General features: G+C 37.3%; 1 protein-coding gene across 2 annotated transcripts in view; it reads left to right on the forward strand.

Moving 5' to 3' along the window:
- tpte (transmembrane phosphatase with tensin homology) overlaps positions 1-22,572 on the forward strand; it is a 103,787-nt gene that overhangs the window by 78,291 nt on the left and 2,924 nt on the right. For both annotated transcript variants that reach the window (XM_051926349.1, XM_028799253.2), the window contains exons 12-18: positions 1,158-1,246; positions 4,455-4,516; positions 7,530-7,610; positions 8,960-9,065; positions 9,295-9,392; positions 13,902-13,997; positions 15,517-15,587. In XM_051926349.1, the coding sequence (XP_051782309.1) occupies positions 1,158-1,246; positions 4,455-4,516; positions 7,530-7,610; positions 8,960-9,065; positions 9,295-9,392; positions 13,902-13,997; positions 15,517-15,587 (603 nt within the window). The remainder of the gene's footprint in view (positions 1-1,157; positions 1,247-4,454; positions 4,517-7,529; positions 7,611-8,959; positions 9,066-9,294; positions 9,393-13,901; positions 13,998-15,516; positions 15,588-22,572) is intronic.

The following is a 22,572-nucleotide window of genomic DNA, read 5'->3' on the forward strand; positions in this document are numbered from 1 at the left end:
ATTTTTAAGGTCTGGAGAACTGTGGCAAACAGCTGTAGTCTGAACAAGTGATTAAGTAACATAACTTTTCTCTTTCCTATTACTTTGGGCTTTAGATGATGTGTTTATTTGGCAGAGACAAATTCTTGCATTTCTTCATACATTCTATGGTGTTTTTCTTGGGAAAAAAAGAAAGGCTATCCACGTATGCTTAGTCTAAACACTGACTTAATAACAAAAATGTACATGTATCAGCTTCACAAGTTTAGTACCAGGTACATTTTTTAAAGTGTCCTCAGGTTTGTCTCTTTGAGCAATATGTCCCTGATTTTTGCAGTTTAGCACTGCATATGGAGTGCTTGAACCCTCTTTGACTTCCTCATGACTGGCCTTCATAATCTCTTCAACTGCTTATGTAATTCATCAGTTATTGGCAGCCTGAGTGTACTGTAATACGGTATATTACAGCTACATTTTCCATAATTCGGTTAGTAGTGAGAAGTCAAGCAAAATGACACCTTTTATAGGTTAATCAAAAAGATTACAATATGCAAGCTTTCGAGGCAACTTAGGCCCCTTCTTCAGGCAAGATGTAATTTAATGTTTACATCTTACCTGAAGAAGGGGCCTGAGTTGCCTCAAAAGCTTTCATATTGTAATCTTTTTAGTTAGCCAATAAAAGGTGTAATTTTGTTTGACTTCTCACTACATTCAGAATGGCTAACAAGGTACAACACCGTAGTCCTATAATTTGGTTATACATTTTAAAATGCATGTTAGTTTAAAAATCAGTGCAAACTGTACAGCAGATAAAATCTCTTTACAAAATGCTTTTCTATAGTGGATAACATTCCCAGATAAATGAAGATATACAGTATAATACACAAAGAAATAAAAGAAGCTGGGACTTCAGCCATAAATCTTATCTGCTATGCCCCACTGACTTATCTAGGCTGTTACTTTGTTTTAGCTCTGGCAGGATGGCTGTAAAAATCTCACTTTTAACATTGTACAAGTTTGTAGTACTTTGTTTATGTAGGATGATGTATGATAAGAATGTGTTTCACAGGCTTTGCTTTTTTGTTTATCTACCAGTGATGTTTAAACTGCATGTTTGTGATGTTAATGATTAACATAAATGCAGCTGTGTATGTGTTGAAATGAATTTCTATTTGCAGAGATATGCTGAAATTCACAGCAAACATTAGAGAATGGATGGCTGCAGATCCTCAAAATATCATAGCCATCCATTGCAAAGGGGGAAAAGGTAAGACTTAATTAATTTTTATGTACTACAGTGAATTCACCTTTTTTCATTTGTTCCTATTTTTAACAAATAATTACATGTAAAATTTCTATAGTCACACTTTATAAGTTTTGTACAACACATTTGTCCTTTGTCTTTTTAAAAATGCCTTCTCAAACAGCTTAATGTATGTTATTCACAGTCATATAGGTACTATCAAAGGATCAAAAATCTTACAAAATGCAAATTTTACTGCATTCTTTGGTTTAGTACATGCTAATGTTTTCATATTTTATATATTTTTTACATTACCATACTTTAGACACAAACAAGTCTAGGGCACATTCAGTCAAAATATTTCTGTACATCCCATACATTTGTTTCCTATCTCAACCTACGCCCAACCCAGCTAGGAGAATTATATGATCAGAGAACCTAATATACTGTATAGTAGTCCTTTATACACATAAAAAGGGTTAACAGCTGCCTTTAATGTAGAATATTACTAAAAGGTTCATGTCAAAGTTTTAGACTGTTTCATGTTAGGAGTAAATTAATATTTCTTTCTACCTTTATGTAAAATCAGATTTTTTCCACTGAGTTATGGAGCATGGATTAGGATTATGTGCAAAAAAGAATCATAATCACTTTATTGCTAGAATGTGAAACATAACAGCATTGACTTTGGTTATGTGCAAAAACATGGAATATAAGAAAATACCAACTTGAGAACAGAATTTCAACCCACCATTAACCTGACACTGTGCAAACAATTATACAAATACAAGTTTCTTGAACAAAAACATTTACAAACTTAAATAGTACCGTCAAATAAATAGAAAATCTATACAAAATAATATAGATATCAAATATCATATAGTCCAAATAGACAAACAGCACAGTTACCAGTTATACAGTATGTTGTAAAAACAGTTAGGAGTAATTCTATGCAAATTTATTTAGGGTTTGAATACTTTGAGAAAAGCTGCGTAGATACTAAGTAGTTTGGATCGCGATAGACTGGTACCTCCTCTGTGATGGCAATTTAATATATAGATGGCTGCTGGGGTGGGTCGAGTCAGCTGCTATTTTTCCTGCTCTCTTTTTTGCTTTGAAGATGAACAGATCTTTTAATGCTTGGAGACAACAGCCAATGATTTTCTGTGCTGAACAAATCACCCACCGAGTAATGAACAATGTAATAATGCAAAATATGTTCTTGGAATTTTGATGAGTGTGGTTGAATTTGGTGTTACTCTGAATAAAGTTGTTAGAGAACTGGGGAGATTGTGAAGGCTGTGTGACATTTTCCACTATGATATGAGTATAGGATATTCTAATTCCCTGGAAATATTTTGGATAATCTTAAATGTTGTACAACTTTTAGGTGAATTACATCATACATACACAAATTTATAGAGTATATCAATGGCTGAACTCCATTCATTATCTGAGACGCTAATAAAACGTTCCTTTATCTTATATCTACAGAATATATCTACCCTATATCTACATTATTTCTGTATAGTACAGCATCAACATAGATATTGAGGCAAGTTGGACAGGTTTCCTTTAACAAAGATTGTAACTTGAATGTCATAAAAAATGTGTTACTGGAAGATTGTTTTTATGGAATAATTGTTCAAAGTAAACATATTGTAAATACAGATATCTCTGAACGCCATGTGGCTTCTGATGGAAAATATGGCATATATTAGGCATGGCCAGACTAAGGTATTGTCATAAATCTAGGTTTGAAATGTTTGCTGCATTGACACCATGTTTTGAGGGGGTGATAAATCACCACATTGCTAGTTAAATGGCAATAATTAGTAATGGCAGGTGCATAGAGCAAAGCATACAGAGTTTTTATTCTTTTTTTGAAAAAATAGTAATTGACACAGTGTTTTTAGTAGTGTGTTTTCTTCTGTAACTTCTGTTAATATAGCTAGTATTGACAGAGCCAATTTAACAGCTTTTTATAGAAATCTTCTGGATAGCAATATTAGCCTTCTCCTTTTATGCTTTATAAGTTACTTAAACGTATCATAAATTTCAGATTTTTCCTGCTCCTCTATGCATGGTTTATCGAGCAGTGAAACTGGTATTTTACTAAAGAAATCCTTGGTATGAGCCTTACTTATTATTATATTCTAATGTTGATAAATTTCAAATTTTCAGTGTTTAAATGTGTTACTCTTTATTTGTTTTGTAATTTCGGCTTCTGTAACAGTCTTGTGTCTGGATTTTTGTGGCATGTCGCCTTCAGGTCACTGAGTGGTTTCTAGTCTAGATTTTTGTAACGGCACACCTTCAGGTTATTGTACGATTGTAAGATTTAACCTTTGGTTCTGCCTAGTTTAAGGATTCAAACCTTGATTCATTTCAGCATGTGTACTCATAGTATTGAAGGTCATTCGGTTTTCGACTCGTAGCAATTCTTCCCTCGACTCCACTAAGAGTTATGTATCTAGTTTTAGTGACAGCACATTTTTTGAGTTTTGACTTGACAGTGGTTCACCTTTCCACATTGTTGTCATTTTTGTGTTTAGGTTTAGTGATATGTATTTTTGTAATCAACTTCTGCCAGTTAACTTTTGGCTACATCCACTGTTTAGCGATTCCATTTGACAACAGTATCTGTGACTTTGATATTAACCCTTGGCTATCCAGGTTGCAAATTTTCCCTCTTGCCAGTTGGCAGTTCAGGGGGGTTGGCTGAAATTAAAAAAAAGCAGGTGGGTATGGCCAATGCTGCAGTTCAAAAAATTGTGCCCAGATAAAATATCACAGGCTTAAACATACATTATGATGTGATGTATGTAACCCAGATATTCCCATCGGCTCTCCTATAATATTCTCTGTATATCCAATTGCTGAGCAATATTTATCAGTTTCAGAGATACTGGAAGCCTTATTATTCATACATACACTTTGTTTGGAGAATGGAATTTAGACTAAATATACAAGAGAGTCAGCAAAATTATTTTAACAATTATGCTTGCCCAGCTACCTTATTTAGCCTCCACTATTTCACTAATGTGCCAGCTTTGCTCAACCGGAGTGAACTATAAAAGTAAAAGCGTTGATTGGATATACTGAACTTCCAGAAAGAACCTGAACAAATTACTGTACATACATTGTGAATTTTTCCTCATATTTCTTTGCAAAAATAAGACAGAGCACAGTTTAATTCATTATCCACATTAAAGTAATACTTTATTTGCAGGAAGAACAGGAACAATGGTCTGCATTTGGCTTATTGACAATGACCAGTTTGAAAATGCAAAGGTGAGATCTGAAAACTACAAGCTTTTTCCCAATACCCTGAAACCAAATTGTTAATCCCATCAAGCACAACTTTTGGGGTGTCTGATAATTATATTTCTTTTTAACTTTATTATATTTCTTTGTAGCTTTATGTAAAAAGTATTTAAAGACAATAAGAAGGTAAGAAAGTTTAGAATGTAAGAACAGTAAGAATGTTTAAACTATTGTTTATGTCCTTTCTTCTTATTTTTTCCTTATGTGAACTGTTAATCTCAGTTACAGTAGTTAATCTTAAACAAACAAAGCACAAAATGTTACTAGAGAAGGCAAACTTGCAAAGAAGAATCCATCCACAGAAAAAGGACATCCATCCATCCATTATCCAACCCGCTATATCCTAACTACAGGGTCACAGGGGTCTGGTGGAGCCAATCCCAGCCAACACAGGGTGCAAGGCAGGAAACAAACCCCAGGCAGGGTGCCAGCCCACCGCAGGGCACACACACAATCACACCAACACACCAAGCACAATTTAGGATCGCCAATGCACCTAACCTGCATGTCTTTGGACTGTGGGAGCAAATCGGAGCACCCAGAGGAAACCCACGCAGACACGGGGAGAACATGCAAACTCCATTGTGGGAGAACCCAGGAAGCGAACCCAGGTCTCCTTACTGTGTGGCAACAGCGCTACCCACTGTGCCATGATACCGCCCCAGAAAAAGGACACTCTAGCAAAATTATAATTGAGATGGAATGAGATGTAAATGAAATGGAAGGTGGAAGAAGAGTGAGACTGCAAAGAGCAGAGGCAGAAGAATTTAAATACTTGGGTTCAATAGTCCAAAGCAATGGAAAGTGTGGCAGAGAGGTGAAGGTGTGCATGCAAGGTTGACTGGGTGGAGAAGAGTGTTAGGAATGATTTGTGATAGAAGAGTACCTGCAAGAGTAAAAGGGAAGGTCTATAAAATGGTAATGAGACCAGCTATGTTGTATGGTTTGGAGTCTGTAACACTGACAAAGACAGGAGGCAGAGCTAGAAGAGGAAGTGTTGAAGATGCTATGATTTTTGCTCGGAGTAATGAGGGTAGACAGTAATAGGAATGAGTATACTAGAAGGACGACACACGTATGACAGTTTGGTGACCAAGTGAGAGAGGCTAGATTGAGATGGTTTGGGCACATGCAGAGGACAGATGAGGGGTACATCAGAAAAAGAGTGTTGAGGATGGAACCGCCAGGCAAGAGGAAAGGACGAATGTCAAAGAGAAGGTTTATGGATGTGGTGAGGGAGAACATTAAGGCAGTCGCTGTAACAGAAAATGATGTAAAAGACAGAGAGAGATGGAGACAGATGAGTCACTTTGGTGACCCCTATATGGGAGCTGCCAAAAGAAGAAGAAGAAGTTCAGTTTTCTGATTCTGCCATATCTCATTTGGCATCACAAAGGTGCTGAAACCTTTTCTCAGGTAGGCTATACAGGCCTATGGTGTTAGGTCTAACAAAATTATCATCCTTTGCAATTTTCTGCAGAAAGTGGTCTATAAGATAGGAAATAAGAAGCAATTTGCTAGTGTGCATCCTGAGAGGTTCATCGCATTGAAATAACAAATCAATATTTCTGCTATGATTATTTCATTATTTTTTAACATTTCAAAATGTAATCAGTACAGGAGAAAGAGTATCATGTTTCTGCACAAACAGAAAACTACCCAACTAATGGCCTTTGTGTCCACTTTATGTGAATGAATGCTTTCATGGGTATATTTTTCTATGGTTTTGTGAATTTTGAGTTCTTTTTCACTAGAACTATTTTAATAAGGCTGTATAAAAGGATCTCTTTTTTTTCTCTTTTCTTTTTTTTCCCTGAAAAGCAGAACATTACAATGGTATACTACTCTAATCAAACAATTAATAATACACTGGTCAACAAGCATTTTGGTACTGGGATTCTTTCACCTGTACTTTAACAAATTTCACTTGCTGACTCCAAATCTGAAAACCGTTTTCATTCAGCATGTCCCGTTTTTTAGTTATGATCTTTCAGGTCTTGGACAACTAGGGTGGCTGGACAGTAAAGGCGATGCATTTCAGCATTTAAGAAATACGTTTGTCCTCAAGAAAAGTGAAGCCAAAATTAAGGAAGGTGTTTTTGTTGGCTCTGAAATCCGTGAACTGATGCTTGACGATGAGTTCAAAATGAAACTGAAGCCCACTGAATCAGCACCCTCATTCGTGCAGGTTGTACAGAATTTTCTTGACAGGCACAGAGCAGAGAATTATACTGAGCTTGTGGAGAATATGCTGAAAGTATATCAGATTACGGGAGCCAGAATGTCACTGAAGATGCATTTTTTACATTCTCATCTCGACTTCTTTCCACCAAATCTAAGCGATGTCAGAGATGAGTATGGGGAAAGATTTCATCAAGATATAAAGGTGATAGAAAACTGATATCGGGGAAAATTCACTCCGAGCATGATGGGTGACTACTGTTGGTTCTTGCAAAGAGAGACGGATGTGCAGTACAAGTGCAAAAGCGAGTGCCTCCAACATTTTTGGGCACGCTGACCTCACTTTTATTTTGAGGTAAATTGTCATAAATATACTTTAACGTGTCTCTGGTATTGTCTTCTGGTTTGTTTTCAGAATAAACACATCAGAACAATTTTGGTGGGACATAGTCCAAACTCCAGATATCGTGTTGATATACTGTATTATACTGATATTCAAAAGTGTCAAAACGTCAATGATGTGTATTTCAAAAACCTGATGTGTTAGCTTAATTCAGATTTCATATATGGAATCAGTGTAAAAATATTAATAAAGAGCTGCTCTGAAGTTCCCAGAAGCAAACAAAAAATATTTTTTTGTAGACCAGTGTAATGTAAGATACAACAATTTACTTCAAAATCTATCCATAGAAAGCAAAAGAAAAATACAGAGGAAAAAAAAATAATACAAGATTTAAAGGATGTCTTTCTGTCAGGTTATGGTTTAAAAGACACATGGACTACTTTCCATTTGTTACAGGAAAGCTTGGACTATTTTGGAGAGAGAAGAACAGATACAAGCGTGAGTTCCAAATTCCAAGGAGTTGAAACTCCCTCACAGGTACTGTAATGCAAAAATTGAGCCTTCACTTTTAGTGGTTAGTGCTACAAAAGAAATATGTAGCATTTACCAAATTAAAATTATAAACTTACAAGCCTTTGGGTAAGTGGGAGGAAAAGTGGAGTGTCCAGAGGAAAATTCACTCAGACACAGAGGAAGACATGCAAAGCCCACATGTACAGTGTGCGGGATTCGAATTTTTTTATAAATCTTTTATTAATATTTTAATGATATAGAACACTGAATCAATGAGGCAGAAGCATTAAGCACTGCACTGCAATGCCTCCTGGTCTCCTAGAGACCTGAACATTAATTGTTTAGTTAAAGAGTTTCATGTCACATACTGTAAGTAGGGTCAAATAGTATCAGTGTTAGTTTGTAATTATTTGTAACTTGTTTATAAATAATTCCTATTGAATTTCTATTCTGCTGGGTTCAGTTCCTAGCCTGAGCACTACTTACATGGTGTGAGACAAGCCCGAACACCATCAGACAGACACCAGTACAGTTACAAAACACACGTTTAATTAAGACAAAAATCCCGCACAGCACACAGTGCTCCTGCACCAATCACCCCCAAATTACGGGCCTTTAAACGTCCGTGGGCTGCCGCCTTCTCTCCGTCGCTGGAGCGTCGTCCTAATCCAGCACCCGACTCTGGCTCTCCGACTGTAGGAAGGTGGCCCCTTTTATAATCACCCGGATGTGCTCCAGGTGCTTGCTGAAGTTCTTCCGGAGGCACTTCCTGGTGTGGCAGAAGTGCCACATGAGCACCTGGAAGCACTCCGGGTGTTCCTGGAAGGTCCTTCCTCCACCCTCTCAGGTGTGGCAGATGTGCAGATCTCCCAGGCTTTATGAGGCCTGGGGTGCCCCCTGGCAGTAGCCACGGGCTCCCACAGGTTTGAGCCTCCCTGCTCCTTCCCCGTGGTCTCTTTACTATCCAGGGCGGTTGCCCCCTCGTGGCCCGGGGGACGTATATATTGCCTCCCGGTCCTTCCAGACGTCCCGGCTGGGTCTGGCTCCCAGCCTCCTGCCACAATGGGTATTTCTCTGGGTATCTGTTTTTTCTACCACATCAAAAAATGCATAGGTTATGTTAACTGTTAACAGTAAAGTAATCCAACGAGAGTGTGTATGAGTGTACTTAGAGATGCCAGGACAGGATCTGGCTCGCCGTGACACTCAACTGGATTCAGCAGGTTAAAAAATTGGGTTTAAGAAAGGGATGAATGGCTGGATAGACATTTTACATCCTTTTAAACATGCATGTATGTGGAATATTTTCAGTACTGGTAAATAAAAAATATTTTCAGACAAAAAACTCAAATATTCTTGTGTTTTTCTTTCAGAGCAGGTATGTTGGATACTATGAAATAATGAAAACAAAATACAACAGACAGTTGCCTCCACAGAAGAATCTGAAAATAAAGAGCTTTAGGGTATATTCTATTTTTGGTGAGTGTATGAACATTTGCATTGTGCTTATAATTTTAAAATTTTAGCATTGTGCCCCTTAAAAGCTTAGTTTTATTTTACTGAATCTGGAGACTGCATCATTTTGTTCATAGTAAACTGGTTGTCGTCATCTTATTTTATTCTTTTTGCAGCAACATGTAGCTTTGCATTTTGTTTTTAAAATCACTATCTACAGTCCTGTAAGCTGTTTAAAATTTTATTTTTGCAGGTGTTGGAAGAAGCAATGGCAGTGATCTCAGACTAAAGATAATTGTGAAAAAACAGGTTATATTCACATGTATTTGTGCTACGCAGGAGAACTGTAAGGTATGATTTTAGTGAAATGTTTTGATAATTATACATTAATATTTATGAACTATCCCAGTGGAAAATGACAGTACAGTAGTAAAAAATAATACAGATTTGTAATATCACACGAAATAGTGATATTTTGTATGATTCAATACAATATGTTTATGTTATGTGTAGCCAAAAAATTCTTAAGTTTTCAGTTTGTTCACCATTCATCCATTTTCTAAACAGCAAATCACTTCAGGTTGTAAAGAACAGGTTGTCTGTCCTAGCAGAATTAGTGCCAGGCTGGGACCATCCCTGAATGGAGATAACAGCCAACTTGCCTCTGTGCCACCCTTTTTGGATCAATCCAAATGTGGCAGCACTAGAAGGTGTTTTGAAAACTCTATAAGTCAATTAGATTTATACTTCCTGGATGGCTTCCAATAAAGCTATACTGAGTGTGGTCCACTAGGAAGTAATTATTATGCAGACGAAACATACTTTACAGGGATTATACGACTCAGATGGTCAGGTGTTTTCCTAAATGGAAATAAAATATATTCTGGAGAAGATATATCTTGATTTGAGAAAGATACTCAGTTCAATTCATTTTTATATTATACAGTGCATCACTTTTTCCACATTTTGTTATGTTACAGCCTTGTTCCAAAATGGATTCAATTCATTTTTTTCCTCAGAATTCTACACACAACACCCCATAATGACAACGTGAAAAAAGTTTACTTGAGGTTTTTGCAAATTTATTAAAAATAAACAAATTGAGAACGCACATGTACATAAGTATTCACAGCCTTTGTCATGAAGCTCAAAATTGAGCTCAGGTGCATCCTGTTTCCCCTGATCATCCTTGAGATGTTTCTGCAGCTTAATTGGAGTCCACCTGTGATAAATTCAGTTGGTTGGACATGATTTGGAAAGGCACACACCTGTCTATATAAGGTCCCACAGTTGACAGTTCATGTCAGAGCACAAACCAAGCATGAAGTCAAAGGAATTGTCTGTAGACCTCCAAGACAGGATTGTCTCGAGGCACAAATCTGGGGAAGGTTACAGAAAAATTTCTGCTGCTTTGAAGGTCCCAATGAACACAGTGGCCTCCATCATCCATAAGTGGAAGAAGTTCGAAACCACCAGGACTCTTCCTAAAGCTGGCCGGCCATCTAAACTCAGCGATCGGGGGAGAAGTGCCTTAGTTAGGGAGGTGACCAAGAACCCAATGGTCACTCTGTTAGAGCTCCAGAGGTCCTCTGTGGAGAGAGGAGAACCTTCCAGAAGGACAACCATCTCTGCAGCAATCCACCAATCAGGCCTGTATGGTAGAGTGGCCAGACGGAAGCCACTCCTTAGTAAAAGGCACATGGCAGCCCACCTGGAGTTTGCCAAAAGGCACCTGAAGGACTCTCAGACCATGAGAAAGAAAATTCTCTGGTCTGATGAGACAAAGATTGAACTCTTTGGTGTGAATGCCAGGTGTCACATTTGGAGGAAACCTGGCACCATCCCTACAGTGAAGCATGGTGGTGGCAGCATCATGCTGTGGGGAAGTTTTTCAGCGGCAGGGACTGGGAGACTAGTCAGAATAAAGGGAAAGACGACTGCAGCAATGTACAGAGACATCCTGGATGAAAACCTGCTCTTGACCTCAGACTGGGGCGACGGTTCATCTTTCAGCAGGACAACGACCCTAAGCAAACAGCAAAGATATCAAAGGAGTGGCTTCAGGACAACTCTGTGAATGTCCTTGAGTGGCCCAGCCACAGCCCAGACTTGAATCCGATTGAGCATCTCTGGAGAGATCTTAAAATGGCTGTGCACCGACGCTTCCCATCCAACCTGATGGAGCTTGAAAGGTGCTGCAAAGAGGAATGGGCGAAACTGGCCAAGGATAGGTGTGCCAAGCTTGTGGCATCATATTCAAAAAGACTTGAGGCTGTAATTGCTGCCAAAGATGCATCGACAAAGTATTGAGCAAAGGCTGTGAATACTTATGTACATGGGATTTCTCAGTTTTTTTAATTTTAATAAATTTGCAAAAACCTCAAGTAAACTTTTTTCATGTTGTCATTATGGGGTGTTGTGTGTAGAATTCTCAGGAAAAAAATGAATTTAATCCATTTTGGAATAAGGCTGTAACATAACAAAATGTGGAAAAAGTGATGCGCTGTGAATACTTTCCGGATGCACTGTAGTTCAATGAGTACAGACTCAGAGTTCTTGCATCTGTTTACAGTTATAACGGTTGAACAGTAAATTGCTACACCACACAGCATTATATACATAAATGCACAAAGGTTGTTAGATGCACTAATGGAACTGAACATACTTTATTGATTAATATAAACAATTTAAGATAATATAAAGTCAGCAAATATTATTTCTGAGACACAACCAGCTGTTGATGGAGTAAAGGAAGACAAAAACTCCAGGTAACATCATTACTAGAGAAAACAAATCCTTGAGAGGTCTCCAGTCAATTATTATCATATGAAAAGTCACAATTCTGAAGACCAGAGCTTAACTGGCTGCCATCTTCCTCTTGGGCATTCTATAACATCTAAATACTTGGGAGCACAGACTGTTGTAAATACAAAGTCCTTAGGTTTGGTAAATGAAAGCGGGGAGGGGGAGGGGGTAAGTTTAGAGTTGGGAGAGAGATATGAGACTGGAGATGAAAAGGGGTGTGTTTTTTGGGAACACTGCAGATGGAAAAGTGACTGGATTAGTCAACTAACTACATAGTTAGTGATACATGTACCAGTTTCTCCCACTTTATGAATGAAACAAATCTATTTGTGAAAACTTTTTTGTAAGATTAATTTTCATAAAACAAACAAAATTTGGGAAATGAGGTAAGTAATATAAAAGTAATGGAAGATGAGGTAGAACATTCCCTGGTCCCAAAAAACGACTCCATTTTTCTTAAATATTACTAAAATACATGAAAATTTAGCAGAATTAATTTAATATTATTAGCCATGAAAAAACTCAATATGACATTCCCCTTTGCTAAATGCTGTCCAATAAGAGTATTTATCTAAACATTATCTCTGCAAGTTGAAAACTTAAGGAAATGGCCTTTCAGTCTTTCTCAAGCTTGTCAACTTTTCTGTGATTGTTTTGTGCCACAATGGTTAAAATAATCGGAGAAGACATCTGAGTAACACATCTGAAGTTCACTAAACCATACCATGTGAACACAGCATCAGCCATGAGAATGGCTATTTCTGTGTTTGTGCATCACCAACATCCAGGCCGGCCTCAAACATCCATCCATCTTTGTCCCAAAAATGAAGCCCCACTCTGTTCTGCAGACTACAGTGACGTGTATGTGCAAAGATAATGGCGTGTTACCACCGCCAAGTGAAAGCTTCAAAAGACTTTGTCTTTGAAACCATTAAATGTCAGCTTCATTGTGGTTTGTAAGATGAAAAAAGGATTTTAAGATTTTCTTTACCTACCCAAATTTTCATAAAACAGTTGTTCATAATGTGGGGTAAGCCTGTATTGTTAGCCTCTGAGTGGCATCAGATTTCTTTGTTGTATTTGTTTGATTTTGTACTTTATTTATTCCCTGTGTTTATCCCTCCCTTGTATTTAGTTATTCATTAGGTATAAACCATTTATTTTTGTATAGCCTCCTTGATTTCTTTCTAAAAGAGCACCCCCTTGTGTTCATTAAATATATAGCTGTAGATTGGGCATTCATTGGCAGCATGAGGAGGTCACTGGATTAAAAAATAAAATAAAGCTCTCTTGACTGAGCACAGGGTTTGAGTACTTGGACATGCTGTATACAGCAATGAAGTGCTAACAATAAATTCTTTAACCGTATCACATTCACATCTACCTACTGGGTATTGTACAATATCATAAGTGCATGCTGGGTAGTATAATAACAAGTAGAGTAATCCTTTTTATTATTGAATTTCAAAGCTCTTTTTCATCAACTGTTATTACCTTACTATCTAGCAGCGCTGGCAGTTGGTTTGATGAATGCAATATTTAAACATTTCAACAAAAAAAAATACAAGGTTTCTTTTGGAAGTGGGGAAATCTTTTATAAATGTTTTAATAAAATACTACTAGCACATAAAATAAATATTGTATAAAATCATATCACTGAAATTTTTTGTTCTGTGTTTAAATGTTTGGCTTCAGAACAATGTTGAATCTTTCAGGTCCCAAACATTTAACTATTCCCTGCATTGTTTTGTTATTTAGAAGAATTATTCCAAGATGATACAGCTCCCAAATAAAAATGTATGCAATTTACCTGGCTCAGTGTCTTATATACTAAAATGCCCCTACTAAAAATATAAATTTCTATAGAAGGTAAATGAGCATTGAAAAGATAATGATGCATTTTATTTATTTTATTGTTATTGAGTCTGCTTTTCTAGAAAATGGTTGTAGGGAGTGTGTTGTTATAATTGTGACCATATATAAAGACGCAAAATTTCACACTTTGGAGTTTGCAATGGTGATTTTTATTAACATGTTAATGTTCTGTTTTTACAGCTGTTCTTTGATGCTGGAGGTAATGTGGCAGTAATTACCTTACAGGAGAGCCCTGTGCTTTCTGGAGATGTCAAAATTGTGTTTGAGTCCAGTGCAGTATGTATTTTCTTTTCTTTGATTTACTTATATCCTTGTATTACTTTCAATCAACAACTGTACTTGTAAAGTGCAATATGTGGCAGCAAATAATTTGATGGTGGGACAGACTCTGCTCTAACAATGTTTACTCTATCAGCTTCTATTACACTGATATGTACTGCAATGTGTGAATAAGGAAATTCCCCTTCCAGAATAATATTGTCTTTCTCATCATTATTTTCATGCTATATGAACTTGTTATTAATAATATCTTTGCTTTTTACCATTTTGATTTTAAGACTGAGTTATGTAGCCTTTAATATTTCTGTCTAAATTTGTAAAAGATGACAAAGGTACTGGTTTGCATTTTGAAGCTTTACAAATATCCCATTAGTATCTGGCAAAGATGATACTTTGAGCACACTTCTTTTAAAGTGTACTGAGAAGCAAAGTATCTTCAGAGACAAAAAATAACACTTGTGTTTAAATATGTTGCTTATTTTTAATATATAAAGATATTCTGTGCAAACCAAGACTCAGTACTGTATAATATGGTTTTAAAACCAGTCATATGCTTATGTGTATTCTTCACAGATAAATAGGGGAGCCAGTCCAATCCAGGAAAGTGAGAGGACTGCCCAATTTAGCAGAATTGTCTTTTAGAATGAAAGAATCTTGCCAAAGACTGTGGATGGATCCTCCTGGGATTTGTATTTCTTCCCTCCTGACCTTAAGGCAGCCTCTCAGGCAGAGTTCTGTGTACGTCAGTGACAGTGAACAGCCATCCCTTTAGCTCATGGTCCTGTATTTCCCTGTAGCAATGTGACCAGAAAAGACAATCCTCTCACCTCCCTTGTGACCTCCCTGTGTAGGACTACCCACCCCGTGTATCTGGTCCAACTTTTGGGCTGTTTCTGGACTGACACACCTAATAGGCTTTGAAGCATTTATAGTTCTCAATGGAGCTAACCATAACATCTGAAAAACATAAAAATGTACAAAAACCAAAATGTACTATACTGTGAGTTACACCACATATAGCTGATTTTTTATTAACCTAAGAATCTATATTTTTCAATTATAAAGCAAAAGGATGATTATTTTATTCTACTTTATTCGAAACCTGCTTCAGTCATTAATTCTACGCAAATATACTCATTACATGCTGTGTATGAAATAAATGTGAAAACGTAATATGATTAATCATTTGTTTAAAATGGCATTGAAATATCTGCAAATCTGCAAATGCTACTATTGTGTTATTTTATTAATAACTTTAGATTTGTATTTATTTTCCTGCGGAAATCATATTTACTAAAACTAAAACAGCACTGTAAAATGCTAGAAGACTTTTGAGCAAAAAACATTCTAGTGGATTTTGCTGTCTGGAGATAAGGGGATTGCCTTTTCAGCAATATATTTGAGCCTCAGATGCAACACAAATATAAGATTCTTCCATCTCATAATAAAAAAGTGTAAAATCACAACTTTATTTAGAAAAATAATATCAGTATTTTTTTGTTTTGTTTTGAAATAGGGGCTTCCAAAAGGGTATGAAGACTGTCCGTTCTATTTCTGGTTCAACACTTCTTTTGTTGAAAATAACAGGTGCGTATTTTTCATTATATCCAGTACCCCCCACTCTAAAAGCTGTGAAATCCTCATTTTTCAACAGCTTCCATTTTGTTAGTTATTTTATATTAAGTGAAGCTAACTAGAATTGAAGATTTTTTTTAATTCTTAAGGTGGAAACCCCAATCTTGGTTCATTCATTCAGGTCAATTTTACACAGCATTCTGCAGCATACGACAATGTCTGGATTCTTAAAATTTTATTTTTTTAATAAAATTTAATTCCTAAAGTGCCACTAGAATTAAATTTAACCTGGCTTCAGAAATATGAAACATGAAAACATTTGTATGTCCTTGTGCTTTTCACAATGTCTGTGTATTATGGAAATATTTTAGTGGCATTTTGTTGGGTTGCTGATACAGATCAAAACCAGAGTGCAAGTGTCCCTCCACCAGGAACTCGTATAATGAATAATACAGTGGTTTCAAAAGGTATTCGGACCACTTTTTTCAGATTTGTGAAGTTCCAGCATTGTGCTAAAATCATTTAAAGTCATGTTTTCCTCCACATAAAGAAATGCTAGAATGACAAAATGATTTTTTTTAGAAATGTTTGCAAATTTATTTTATATATATATATATATATATATATATATATATATATATATATATATATATATATATATATCACATTGAATGTTCAGGCCCTATGCTATAACACTTGAAATTTGGCTCAGGTGCATCCCATTCTATTGCTCATCATTGAGATGTCTCTACTCTTTGTTTGGAGACCACCTGTGCTCACTTCCAGTGATTGGACACGATTAGGAAAGATACACACCTGTACATAGAAGGTTCCACACTGGCATTACCTGCAGAACTTAGAGATAGGGTTGTCCCCTGACACACAGATCTGGGGAAGGCTACAGAAAATCTTACAGCTTTGAAGGGTCCCAAGAACACAACTGATTTCAGAATTCTTAAATGGGTAAAAACTAGAACAACCATTGCCAACCACTGGGCAATTGGGGAAAAAGAGCCTTGGTATGACAGGTGACAAAGAACCTGATTGTCAATCAGGCAGAGCTCAAGAGAACCTGTGTAGAGATGGAAGAATCTTCTAGAAGGACAACCTGTACTTCAACACTCCTCCAATTTGGGCTTTATGACAGAGTGGCCAGATGGAAGCCTCTCCTCAGTAAAAGACACATGGAAACTCACTTGGAACATGCAAAATGCACCTAAAGGACTCTCAGACTGTGAGAAACAAGATTCTTTGGTCTGAATAAAACCCAAGATTACCATCATATCTGAAGGACACCAGGCACTGCTCCTCACATATGGAATACCATTCCAATGGCAAGTGTGCTCTGGGGTTGTTTTTCAGCAGCAGGGACTGAGGGAAAGCTGAACAGAGCAAAGTACAGAGCCTTCCTTAATGAAAACCTGCTCCAGGCACTCTGGGCTAAAGATTCACCAGCCAACTGAATAATTACCCTAAACACAAAGCAAAGATGGCACAGAAGTGGCTTATGGACAACTTTGGCTGCATGTCTCAAGGACATTACCAGAGTCCAGGCCTGAACCCAATCATACACCTCTGAAAATAGCTGCCCATTGATGATCTCCATCCAGTCAGGTGGTTGAAATTTGTTGTGTCAAAAGCAAGAAGACTCCATGCCGTAATTGCTGCCAGTGATGCTCCACCAAGTAATAAGTATTAGCTCTGAGTACTTGTGTCAATGTGATATATATTAATTTTTATTTTTAATAAATGCAAATTTTTCAAAAAGCTTTGTTATTCTGAGGTACAGTATAGAGTGTTGTTTCATGTGGGGGAAAAAAATTAATTTAAATGATTTTAACTTAAGGCTGCATACATACATACATACATACATTCTCCAAGATATTTAAGCAGGGAGCTGGAGTCTATTTCAATATAAGGAACAATGCAGGAAACAGCCCTCGATGGGGTACCATTTCATGCTTACAGTCACCAGTTTTGAATTGCCAGTTAGCTTAACATATGTCTTTTGAGGATGTGGGAGGAAAATTCACACAGGCACAAGGAGAACATGCAAAGTCAGGCATGAGATTTGAATCCAGGATACTGAATCAACGAGGAAACAGTGCTACCACTTTATGATCACTGACCTCTTTACATGAAAACATACTAGGCAAGATTTTGTTAGAATGTTTCCAAGACATTATTTGTGACATAGTTCAGAGATTTTATCATTTTGTAGTGCTTAATCTAGTGTTTCAGTATGTTGTCCCCATTGACCTTCCTGTAAACATGGCTGATTGTCCGTCAATAGGTAGATATGTAAGAAATGTAAAGTAGTGTGTAACTTCTCCAGGCAGAAGGAGGTAAAACAGCTGAAATTCACAACCATTGATGACCTTAGTATAGAGATAACACAGTGCCCTGTGAGACGTTACAGCAGGCAATTTGGGCTAAACAGAGAGGAAGACCTTCAGAGGTTTGTTGTGGCTGCAAAGTATGATCATCCAAAACAATGAGTGTCTTCAGAAAGTATTCATACCCTTCACTTTTTTCACATTTTGTTTATGTTGCAAACTTATGCACAGATATTTTTTTCTCTCATTAACCTTCCTGTCATTAACCCTAAGCAGTTCTCAGACTCAGAATTCTGTATATTGATATACACAGAATTGAGATATTGAGCCTTAAACCCAAATAACACTTGAGAAGGTATTCTGCTGCCATCTTACAGATGAAATAACATCACACTTCAAATAAAATCATGAATCAATATTTATGAGTGGGCTGGAGCCTTCAACAAAAAAATGTGATGGCATATAAAAGAAAACATGTAAAGCCAGATTCAGAACAAATTGAAACTGAACCATTAGCTGAATAAAGGTGATAGTGATGACAGTATGACTTGGTCATCAGATGTTGACATGAATAGTGAAACCGATGCATACGGTACTGTACAACTGAACTGCCATGATATGCCTGCTGAATTCAGTCCCGTGAAGGTTTATCTTGGTGCAAGTAGCTTCATGACAAAAAAAAAAGTAAAATGACTGCGATCAAGTGGACAGACAAGAAAGTCGTTAGCCCACTTGAAATTTGGCGCAGGTGCGCCCCATTCTATTGGTCATCATTGAGATGTTTCTACTCTGTTTGGAGACCACCTGTGCTCAGTTCCAGTGATTAGACACGATTAGGAAAGGCACACACCTGGACACAGAAGGTTCCACACTGGCATTACCTGCAGAACTTAGAGATAGGATTGTGCCCAGACACACAGATCTGGGGAAGGCTACAGAAAATCTTACAGCTTTGAAGGTGTCCCAAGAACACAACTGATTTCATAATTCTTAAATGGGTAAAAACTGGAACAACCAGAATTGAGATATTGAGCCTTAAGCCCAAATAACACTTGGGAAGGTATTCTGCTGCCATCTTACAGATGAAATAACATCACACTTCAAATAAAATCATGAATTTTTCTATGCATACTGTCACTCAGTGTTAACTCATCAATATTTATGAGTGGGTTGGAGCCTTCAACAAAACAATGCGATGGCGTATAAAAGAAAACAAGTGGACAGACAAGAAAGTCGTTAGGCCATAAGCACTGTTCATAATACAGCACCTGTCAATGTTTGTTTCAAGGAAAATGTGGAAGTCACTAAGACTTGTGCTGTGGCAGCCTACAATAACACTACTGTATGTGTATCATTGATATTGTGGATCAGGTACTGACATTCTGCCCTCATACTCCAACAACAGAAAAAATAGAAGAAAAGTGTGCAAAGAAACACAATTCTATTCTCCTAATTGCAACATTGGGCTGTATGTTGGTGTCTCCTTCAAAATATAACATACAAAGGATGAGTACTGAACCTGCATCAGTACAGCAGTGGACACTAGGCATACCCTTCCTGCTCTATTTATGTTGATGTTTAAGTATTTACATGTTTCTGTTACACATAATAACATTTTTTTTTAATTTAATGTTTTTGGCTCTTTTTTCGGAGGGTAAACATAACGCTAAGGAGGTTAAGAAACACTCAATAGCCGTGAATGACAAAATGAAACCAGGATTTTACAGCTATGACAATACTTAGCTGAAGCCACTTTGGCAGCAGTTATGGCCAGGAGACTTCTTGGGTTTGAGCAACAAGCTTTATATTTGGATTTGAGGATTATCCACCATTCTTCTCTGAAGATTCTCTCAAGCTCTGTCAGACTGATTGGAAGCCATCAGTGGACAACTATTTTCAGCATTTTAGCATAAGTCTGCAACATAACAAAATGTGAAAAAGCGAAGGAGTTTGAATACTGTCTAAATGCACCGTACATTTCAACCTTGGGACCTTCCAATTTTAATCTATTTGGACCACACCCCCAAATGGCTGTGGAAAGAGGTCATCAGTTTTATAAGGTGAAAGAAGTGGTTCACAACAGGCTTCATGTATACCCGAAAAATAGCTTTCTGAAGGCATTCTGAGGTTTATAGTTTGGGGTGTACTGTGAAAGGTGAATTTGACATGTCTCCAAATAAAACATTTTTTAACTCTGGAAACATTTTGAAGAGCTTATGCAGATTAAATTTCAGTGTTCCTGCTTTCCTTATAGGGTGGCACAGATGGTCAAGTTGTTGGCACTGGGTTCAAATCCTGCACCTGGGGTGTTGTTTAAGCAGAGTCTCAACATTAGACCCACATCTGTGTAGATGTTTCTTTGCAACCCATATTACAAAATATGCGCTTTTCTTAACTTTTTTTGTAATTTGCAAATTGAAAATCTGCCTTTTGTGAGTGTTATTGGGTCCTGAAATTGACTGATGTTGAGGTCTGCACAGTACTGACCTTTCAGTTCCACTCCTGCCATAGTTTCATCCTTCTCCTGACAAAATTCCATCCCATTTCCAACCTGCTTTCTTCCATTTATGCACAAGGTTCCATTTCACTCCTCAACACATTTCTGGTTTCCCCAATAATAGGTAATTGAATTGTGCACACACCCTAAGTGGATTCTTAAAACAAAAGAATCTGCAAGGTGGGAAAAAACATCACACAGAAGCAAGTAAATATGTTTATAACTGTTTTTTCTGTTTACAATAAAATCAGAGTTCATCTGTTAATATCCTTTTCAGAAAATAACTGATTAATTGATACAGTGTGACCAGATGCCCTTTTTTGTCCTCTTTTTGATACCTAAACCATTGGTCTGGCAGGTATTTATAACATCCAGGATCTTGTCTTGATTGCTGTTACTTAGACTGTGTAAACAAACAGCAGACTTGCAGATTTTGTCTGGTCCATGTGTGACACATATGTGTTTTGAAAGCGCAGTATAAGTTTTGTTTAAAGATAAGCACACATGGCAGTTTGACTCGGGTGACAGCTGGGAGTACTGGGCAGAGCCACTATGCTATTCATTACCAACTTATAAGTTCAAAAGATGCCCATAAAACAAAAATGTACATCTGCAGAAAAGTAAAAAAATATATAATAATAAGAATGAATAGACATAACTAGTAGAAACCCAAAATGTGCGACCAGGAGAGCTGGCATGAGCAACTTCACATTCTCTCATAAGAGCACAAAACTGCTTTCAAGGAAGAAAGACCATCAGCAGACTATTTTGTTAGACTTCAGGTTTCAAAACATTCCAAAAAGCGGGTCAATTTTAAAATCAATGGGGACTAATCCTAGGTTATAATCCAAATAGTGGTCTTCATTTCTAATTCAGATGTTAAGACATAACTTCATTAAAAAAATTATAATAATTTAGAATAATACGTTGTTGTGTTTTTCCATTTTTGTTATTATGGAAAAAAAAAAGCAACCTTACACCTAAACCTTAAAGTTTACTGAATAGCAGAATATAAACTAAGATATTTAGAATGAATGAATGTTTTGATTAAAAAAAATAATAAAGATACATTATATTTGAAGGCATGAATCATTGTTTCAGTTATATCCCTGCCCACTGTTCCTCTTGTTTGAAAAACAAAAAATGGTCGCCCTAAGAGCCACGTCCACTCTTTACTAATCAATTTTAGTCTTGCACTGCAAAAAATTGAGTTGGGTCCTGCAGCTTCGAGAGGATTTCACCCAAGGTCAGATCCTGCTTTATATCCAAACTGCTATGTTTGGCTCAGGCTTCTCATGACCCTGAATGGGTTAAGAAGATTTGAGAATATGTTATGCTTTTCGAATATAATGTAATTTTTCCAAAATATTTTGGAAACAGTTAAATATTATCAACCTTTTTTCATATACGGAGTACAGCAATGTAACAGTTTAGTAAGTGGAGCGGTCAGTGTTCTGTGTAGTAGGCACTGGTGTTTTGCAGTTACACGACAAGCTCTTTCAAGTTAGCAAGTTCTTCCAGTTTGGCCCAAAGCCTGACATTACCCTTTGATAAATCTCAAAGACCTTTCACTGTTGATAGGTGCGTTTGATTAACTGGTATGCATAGAAATCCATTTTGGCATTTTTGCTGCCAAATGTGTTCCGAGCTCCACATTTCCAATAATATGAATCAGACATTATGGTATGAGTGAGTAGCTGGACCATACTGCTGTAGACACAGTAGGTAACCATGAATATGGACGTGGTCTTCAGATTCTCCTAGCCGGAAATGGTACACTTGAGACAGAAAAATGAAACATGAAGGGGTATTTGACATTTTGAAGGACTGCTTTTACTTCTGGTTTTTTCAAACTTTTTCTTTAATACAGATTGTTACATCATGGGGCGGCACGGTGGCGCAGTGGGTAGCGCTGCTGCCTCGCAGTTGGGACACCTGGGGACCTGGGTTCGATTCCCGGGTCCTCCCTGCATGGAGTTTGCATGTTCTCCCCGTGTCTGTGTGGGTTTCCTCCGGGCGCTCTGGTTTCCTCCCACAGTCCAAAGACATGCTGGTTAGGTGGATTGGCGATTCTAAATTGGCCCTAGTGTGTGCTTGGTGTGTGGGTGTGTTTGTGTGTGTCCTGCGGTGGGTTGGCACCCTGCCCAGGATTGGTTCCCTGCCT

This window comes from Erpetoichthys calabaricus, chromosome 4 (assembly GCF_900747795.2).
Source record: "Erpetoichthys calabaricus chromosome 4, fErpCal1.3, whole genome shotgun sequence".
Lineage (NCBI taxonomy): Eukaryota > Metazoa > Chordata > Cladistia > Polypteriformes > Polypteridae > Erpetoichthys > Erpetoichthys calabaricus.